Raw genomic sequence first — 7,605 nt, 5'->3', positions numbered from 1 at the left:
AAAATGGGAGTCGACTTTAATGCGAAGACTGAGCGAGATTTATTCCAGGCAGTTTAGGAAACGGTATGTGAGCTTATACCAACTAGAACACAAAGAAACTGGCCAACGGATATTAACCAAATACCAGATGTAATAGACTTCTTTATATCTAGGAAAATATCTCGAATTTTCATCGAAATAGAAATTGGGTTAGATCTAAGCTGTGATCACTCTTAACTTTAACACTAGGTGATACAGTAAAAGATATCATAGTTTAAAACTATACAACAAAAATACGGACTGGACTTTGTTCAAACAAATACTTCAGACTAAAATTAACTGTCCAAAAATAACAACAATTGAACAACTTGAACTAGAAGTTGACATTTACGAAAGAAATTCAACAGCTTGGGATAATACTTCGGAGATAAAACGGAAAATTATAGGTTCAAATTACCCTAAAGAAATAAAAATCCTCCTAATTAAATCCTTCTAAAATAAAGGTATACCAACCTTTATAAGGCAACAGTTGAATTAAAACGATAAATCGCTCATATTAAGAATGAGTCAATTCATAAATATTTATGCTCAAGCTGCCGAAATTATTATGATTCCTAAGCCAGGAAAGGATCTTCATATAGTCTCGTCATATAGACCAATTTCACTACTTCCACCAATCTCAAAACTTTTTTTAAATTAATTTATCAAAGGTAAAAGCATTAATCGATGAAAAGTAGTTAATCCCTTCGCATCAGTTCGGTTTCAAAAACGAGCATTCAACAATAGAACACACTCATTGACAAATGTTCGAAATAGAAAAATTTGGAGAAAAGAAACTTATGCTTAGCTGTATTCCTTCACGTTGCGCAGGCGTTCGACAAGGTGTGGCACGAAGACCTTATGCAAAAACTAAAATCATGTCTTGCGATTGAGTATATTCTGGAATCGAATATCAGCTTGAATTCTCCAGACTAAAAGAAAAAGTTGAAGCAGGATTTCCTCAAGGAAGTATCTTAGGTATATTATATATACAAGAGACTTACCGTTAACGCCGCAAAACTATGCATCGAAAAAATGACAGAAGAAGCTGCGCTAGACCTGCAACATGCGATCAACTAAACTAAATTGTAATAAAAAATGGAATGGAATCAAAGAAAACGGTGGCAAGTCGGTTGTAAATTTTACAAACAAAAGAATAACTTATCAACCTATAAGTATTCCAAATGTCTATGGTATACAGACATTTGGAATACTCCAGATACAGATAGATAAAGTTGAAAAGAGCATATTGAAATCAAATGGATTTAACTTAATCCCAAATTATCAAAAATAAAGTGGGGATGTAGATTAAACCTGTCCATACACAATAAATTACTTTTTTTATAAACAAATAGTCAAGTCGCTTATGCTAATGATAGCAGTATTAATGTTATACAACGTTTTCAAATCAAGGTGCTAAGAGTCATTGGAAATGCGCCTTAATTATTATTATTTATTACACCAGAAATGCGAGACCTAAGGATGAATACAGTCACCGAAGAAATAAGGATTCAGACAGAGGCCCATTACAAAAGGATTAATGAAAATATGAACTAGAAGGCGAGAAATCTCCATTAGACACATGCCTCTCTAGTCGAATATGTCGAAAAAAACCACATAATTTAGCTGGAAGCAATAATATAAAGGAATTAATTATTTACCATATATGTATGAATATTAATTTCTATGTAATTTGTTTTTAATTAAAAAGCGCTAAACTATTCGAAAGACCTATGACGGTGTATTTGCTTTTATTACCCCTGGTTAATATAAGATTGTTTCGCTTTCCATCATCTTCTTCTTCAGCTGCTGATACTTTTATCGATAACGCTGGTTGTTTTGACCTCATCTTGCCGTGTTTTGTATACTACATCGTGTTTCTGGGTTTTTTCGCGACTTCCGATTGGTTGTGCATCTTAAATACCATTCGCAAAATTTTTTAAAATAAAATATAGCGAGAATATAAAATGTTTCAGACTGTGTTCTGAAGTATTTAGTAACCTACGCTAAGATTTAGTCTTTCAGTGCATCTCGTTCAGTTCACACTTACAGTTCGGAAGGGAAGCAAGTGAGCTCTATTAGAATGCAAACAAAATATTTATTTCTGTTATTGTGCCTCACGGGCGGCTTATCACACGCTGCGAATGATGGTGAGTTCTAATGTCGAGTCACAATTGCACAATTGAACAACGAAAGGTAACTAAATTTTCTGCGCACAGGTTTAGCAATAGCAGGTGATGCTAATCTCTTCAAGAGAATTGGTGGAAAGTACTACATTGTATTTACTGGTGTACAGGTAAATGATTATTTGATATACATATAAATGAAATGAATGCAGTTCACATTAATCGTTTAACTCGTTTTAGATGAATTGGTTCGCGGCAGTGAATCTCTGTCAGACGTATGACAGTGACTTGGCTACAATCAATTCTGAAACTGAAATGAATGATCTCAACTTCTATTTAACTAAAAATGGGCACGTAGGCAAATACTTTTGGATCAGCGGCAACGATTTGGCAGATGAAGGCAAATTTGTCTCGCTCACCACTGGTCGAGCAATGATTTATTCGAAATTTCTCCCCGGACAACCGGATAATTACCGAGATGAAGATTGCCTACATCTTCAGGCTTTTAACAATGTATTCTATATGAATGATCAGCTATGCAGCGACAATGGTTATCCCATTTGTGAAATGCGAAGTGCTAAAATGAATACCCAAGACACATGTGAGAACATACCTACAAATTGTGCAGTGAAGACTCTCGTCAAAGCATATTTGAAAGCAGAGAATACTTTTACTTGTAAATGAGCTAATATAATGCATAAGACGCAGTTCAGTTTCAATTAATGCAATTGATTTGTTATCACAACACCAAGTGTCAAAGTGTGAATGATGATAATGGTTCTATAATATAAATTTTTATATGTTTTTTTTTTCAATAAATTGATTTGTTCAACATTATCAATGAGAGGTTAAAAAGGTGTTGATTATAATTATGCGAGCGCTATTAAAATATATTTATATTTTATTATCAAATCTATATATAAAACCATTCATTGTCTTTATATTTTGTTTAAAATATTATATTGGATTTGGTCCTGTCTAATGTATCATCATTCTCAATTACTTAGCACACAAAGCTTGCTAATTACTTAGCAATGACCTTAGCAGAGAACCTTTCGATTTGAAGTAACTTGAATTTTTTCTACATTTATTAATTCACAATGCGGTGGCGGGCTAGAATTATATTATCTATATACTTTAAATATATATATATATATACATTAATATGGACAAAGTGTCGTTAAAAAGATATAAAGTTCCACAAATAAAACAAACAAAGAAAAGTGGTTTATTACAGCCGTATCATTTTCATAAAATCAATAGGGGGATTGTCTTCCTCTTGCAAAACTCTTGCACGGTGCACGGATTTTACGGATTGGAAAACTTTGAAATGCACAATAACAAAACACTCGCAAAATAAAATATGTAATGGCTGCAAAATATGCTACGCCAAAACCTATGGCTGACTTTATATCAAAAATATCGGTCAATCTGCACGACGTAGCGACAGCTGGCTCACAATAGTCGCTTTAAAGCCACGTTTTGAACATTTTGAAGACGGCAGCGGCATATCAAACAATAATTTCATTGTTGCCGTTCTGAAACTTTTCACTTCAATAAAATTTATATATTTTGTTCAAAATTAAATTTTTTGTGCAAAAAATTTATAAATATGTCGATTTATTTGTTTTAAATAATCGATTGTTATTACAAATGATATATCAAAGCTATTTTACGCTTCTGCCGGAGAATACTCATATTTGTTAGTGCTTTGAATAATTTTACACTAAAGCGGACAGTGTAAATGAAATGATTGGCGAAATGAGGCAACCGAATGGTCTGGGGATGCTTTTTTATGCTTTTCCTAATAGATGGAACCGTCATCGGGTTAAAGTACTAGGAGATGCTTGAGACGAATTTAATACCCTCAATACAGGACCATTTTTAATGAGCGGATGTCCTTATTTTTCAGGATGACTCTTTGCCACGCCAGCGTGCCAAAATAGTTAGTACGAATTTTTTTGTACATCTAGATGTTATTGCTATAATTTAAATTGCAAATTTTATAATTGTCCTTTCATTTTTCTTTCAGGTGAAGAATTATTTATCAAAAATCGGGGTTTCGACTTTATAGTGTTCAGGTAATAGTCCGGATTTCAAAATTGAGAACTTTTGGTTTATAATGAAGACTCAGATATCACAGAATAGACCAAAAACTTTAGCAAAATTGCATAGAACCCTCTAAGATGTGTAGTATAACGGTAGCGCAGCAGGAACATTACAAAATCTGATAAATTCAATGGCAGAGCGGATAAAATTCGTTATAAAAAACAAAAGAGGTTCGACAAAATACTAATGATAATGTTTTTGAATCAATTAATGTTCCCCTTAAATAATACTCAACAAATATTTCTTTAGTGTAAATAATAAAAAAGATATCACTGTTTATATTGTTGGCTACCAAAATGATAAAATATCTAAAATGAATTAAAATAAATGGAAGTATAAGTGCAATCAACAACACTGCCTTTGTTTACACTTAATACTCAATTATTCTACATATATTATTGTTTTAAAGTAAAAATTTTAATATTTGACTAAAATAATAAAACTTCTTTTTTAGTTGTCCGGATTTCACTTTCCGCTATTGTATTAGTGGCAGCGACTATTGTCGTCGGCAACCAATGACTTTAAAAAAGGAATAATTGCAGTTCTCTGGTCGGAGTGTCAAAACCTTCAGTAAGACATTTTAAAAATATTTAACAAAGCGGGGAAAAAAGCTGAATATGATTTGTCGTAATAGTTTACCCTATCCGACCCCATATTCCACCTAAAAGAATAATATCATACAAAACAAGTAAGGAATGGCTAAGTTAGAGTGACTTTATTTTATCGAAATTTAATTAATTAATTTTATTAATATAACACACAATTTGACTCACATATTCAGCTATATATAGTATAAAGCCCATTAAAAGTTGGAAAACCCTGATATTAGGTATATGGCAACGAGGGAAGTTATGACCGAATTTCACAAATTTTTGGCACGGAGACATATTATTAGAAGAAACATATTCCCTCTGAATTTCTTAAAATTATCTGAGTGACTTAGCTATGTTTTCGGGAAAAAATTTGTTAGGAGCACTGAGTTCTTCATGTTCGATATATGCGGTCTTGAAAACACACACTTTAAATCCAGTATTTGTGAAAAGTTCTGTTCCGATGTATTTCATCGATGTTTAGACCGTATAAGGAAGTGCCTAAAGGAAACGACCCGAGCTAGGTTGGTTATATATATATATATATATATAGTAGTTTACGAGATATGTGCAAAAAACTTTGTAGGGGCTCGGCACGCCCATTTGCCCAAACAGCCCTTTCCGTTCTAAGACCAAATTTCACTTTCATAGCTTAAATTATGGCTTACTATAGCTATTTATAGTTCAATTAAAACTGTATGCAAACAAATTGAAGACGCGCAAAAAACTGCAAACCAATAGGTAATATAAAACACTAATTTCACAAAAAACACAAATCACGGTAGTCTGAACTAACTTCACAAGTTAAAATAAATAACTTGAAACTCCTTTAAAAATAAACTTGATTCGTTAACCTGAACAATTACGAGAACAACTTGAAGTGCGTTGTTGCTGTGGATTTTTTTAAATTCTGATGTGATTTCAAAATGTACAATTGTTCATGAATTTAACTTTTTTTTAGAAAGTACGGTTCGTTTTTTAGGAAAACCCGGTTTCGGTCGTTTGGACAATTAAGAGATCATCGGTATACCTTTTGACATAAATTGTTAGATGGCTTTTTTGATTTTTGACCTATGGGCCGAACCACTGTGCATTGTGTTTTTATCTCATCTTGCTGATTTTGCCCTTCAAATTGATTTTGCCTCGTAAATATCATTGGCAAAGTTTTTTAATATAAAATGTTTCAGACTGTGTTCTGAAGTATTTAGTAACCTAAGCTAAGATTTAGTCTTTCAGTGCATCTCGTTCAGTTCACACTTACAGTTCGGAAGGAAAGCAAGCGAGCTCTATTATAATGAAAACAAAATATTTATTTCTGTTACTGTGCCTCACGGTTGGCTTATCACACGCTGCGAATGATGGTGAGTTCGAATATCAAGTCACACAGCTGAGCGCTGAATGATAACTAAATTTCCTGCACACTGATTTAGAAATAGCAGGTGATGCTAATCTCTTCAAGAAAATTGGTGAAAAGTACTACATTGTATTTACTGATGTACAGGTAAATGGGTATTTGATATACATATAAATGAAATGAATGCAGTTCACATTAATCGTTTAACTCGTTTTAGATGAATTGGTTCGCGGCCGTGAATCTCTGTCAGACGTATGACAGTGACTTGGCCACAATCAATTCTGAAACTGAAATGAATGATCTCAACTTCTATTTAACTAAAAATGGGCACGTAGGCAAATACTTTTGGATCAGCGGCAACGATTTGGCAGATGAAGGCAAATTTGTCTCGCTCACCACTGGTCGAGCAATGATTTATTCGAAATTTCTCCCCGGACAACCGGATAATTACCGAGATGAGGATTGCCTACATCTTAAGGCTTTTAATAATGTATTCTATATGAATGATCAGCTATGCAGCGATAATGGTTATCCCATTTGTGAAATGCGAAGCGCTAAAATAAATACCCAAGACACATGTGAGAACATACCTACAAATTGTGCAGTGAAGACTCTCGTGTTAGCATATTTGAATGCAGAGAAAACTTTTACTTGTAAATGAGCTAATATAATGCATAAGACGCAGTTCAGTTTCAATTAATGCAATTGATTTGTTATCACAACACCAAGTGTCAAAGTGTGAATGATGATAATGGTTCTATAATATAAATTTTTATATGTTTTTTTTTCAATAAATTGATTTGTTCAACATTATCAATGAGAGGTTAAAAAGGTGTTGATTATAATTATGCGAGCGCTATTAAAATATATAAAATATTGGCCAAAAGTATTAGGCACCTCACTAATTACTGAATTTTTTGTTTTAACAAATGAAATAATGAAGTTTTATTAGTAAAACAATAAAAATACAATGAATTAGTTATAATAACATTAAAAAAAAATAAAAAAATATTTTATGAATTTCTTAAAAATTACAATTTTTAGTTTTAGCTTAATTTTTTTTAATACCTTTAAAATTACAAAATTTATTTGTTTAATCAACAGTTAAACACCCATGTAACACATTTACAAAAATAAGTAGTAACTTTGATAGCCACATTTGAGAATACTTGTATTTTAATGCGGTGCCTAGTACTTTTGGCCAAGGCTGTATGAACATATACAGCCCTATTCTGTGCACTTTACAAATTCAACAAATTTCTAATTTGTAAAAAATTGAAATTTATCACGCATTTCGTATTCTGTGTCTAAAATAAAAAGCTCTTTTCTTTATAAGTTGTTAAGAAGTAGAATGCTCTTGACAAATAAAATATCTCTCAGTGGATAGTTGTGAAATTCACTTTGTTGC

The 7,605-nt window shown here is 32.3% G+C and overlaps 2 protein-coding genes across 2 annotated transcripts; both read left to right on the top strand.

The window, feature by feature from the left end:
- Positions 1–2,009: 2,009 nt before the first annotated feature.
- LOC105214740 (C-type lectin 37Db) lies at positions 2,010–3,072 on the top strand. Its single transcript, XM_011188323.3, has 3 exons — positions 2,010–2,168; positions 2,238–2,314; positions 2,385–3,072. The coding sequence occupies exons 1-3, from the start codon at positions 2,102–2,104 to the stop codon at positions 2,826–2,828; spliced, it is 588 nt and encodes a 195-aa protein (XP_011186625.2). The 5' UTR covers positions 2,010–2,101; the 3' UTR covers positions 2,829–3,072.
- Positions 3,073–6,046: 2,974 nt separating this feature from the next.
- LOC128920364 (C-type lectin 37Db-like) lies at positions 6,047–7,019 on the top strand. The gene is made up of 3 exons (XM_054227494.1): positions 6,047–6,204; positions 6,274–6,344; positions 6,415–7,019. The coding sequence occupies exons 1-3, from the start codon at positions 6,138–6,140 to the stop codon at positions 6,856–6,858; spliced, it is 582 nt and encodes a 193-aa protein (XP_054083469.1). The 5' UTR covers positions 6,047–6,137; the 3' UTR covers positions 6,859–7,019.
- The last annotated feature ends 586 nt before the right edge of the window (positions 7,020–7,605 follow it).

The sequence above is a fragment of the Zeugodacus cucurbitae genome, chromosome 3 (genome assembly GCF_028554725.1).
Source record: "Zeugodacus cucurbitae isolate PBARC_wt_2022May chromosome 3, idZeuCucr1.2, whole genome shotgun sequence".
NCBI classification, from domain to species: Eukaryota; Metazoa; Arthropoda; class Insecta; order Diptera; family Tephritidae; genus Zeugodacus; species Zeugodacus cucurbitae.
The sequence above is the reverse complement of the archived record's forward strand: the minus strand, read 5'-3'. Positions and strand labels throughout refer to the sequence as shown.

Bases quoted from the DNA above. Each gene is read 5' to 3' on its own strand.
- LOC105214740 (XM_011188323.3), top strand. From the start codon at position 2,102: ATGCAAACAAAATATTTATTTCTGTTATTGTGCCTCACGGGCGGCTTA. The intron at 2,169-2,237 runs GTGAGTTCTAAT...TTCTGCGCACAG, and splicing joins ATCACACGCTGCGAATGATG to GTTTAGCAATAGCAGGTGAT. The intron at 2,315-2,384 runs GTAAATGATTAT...AACTCGTTTTAG, and splicing joins TTGTATTTACTGGTGTACAG to ATGAATTGGTTCGCGGCAGT.
- LOC128920364 (XM_054227494.1), top strand. From the start codon at position 6,138: ATGAAAACAAAATATTTATTTCTGTTACTGTGCCTCACGGTTGGCTTA. The intron at 6,205-6,273 runs GTGAGTTCGAAT...ACACTGATTTAG, and splicing joins ATCACACGCTGCGAATGATG to AAATAGCAGGTGATGCTAAT. The intron at 6,345-6,414 runs GTAAATGGGTAT...AACTCGTTTTAG, and splicing joins TTGTATTTACTGATGTACAG to ATGAATTGGTTCGCGGCCGT.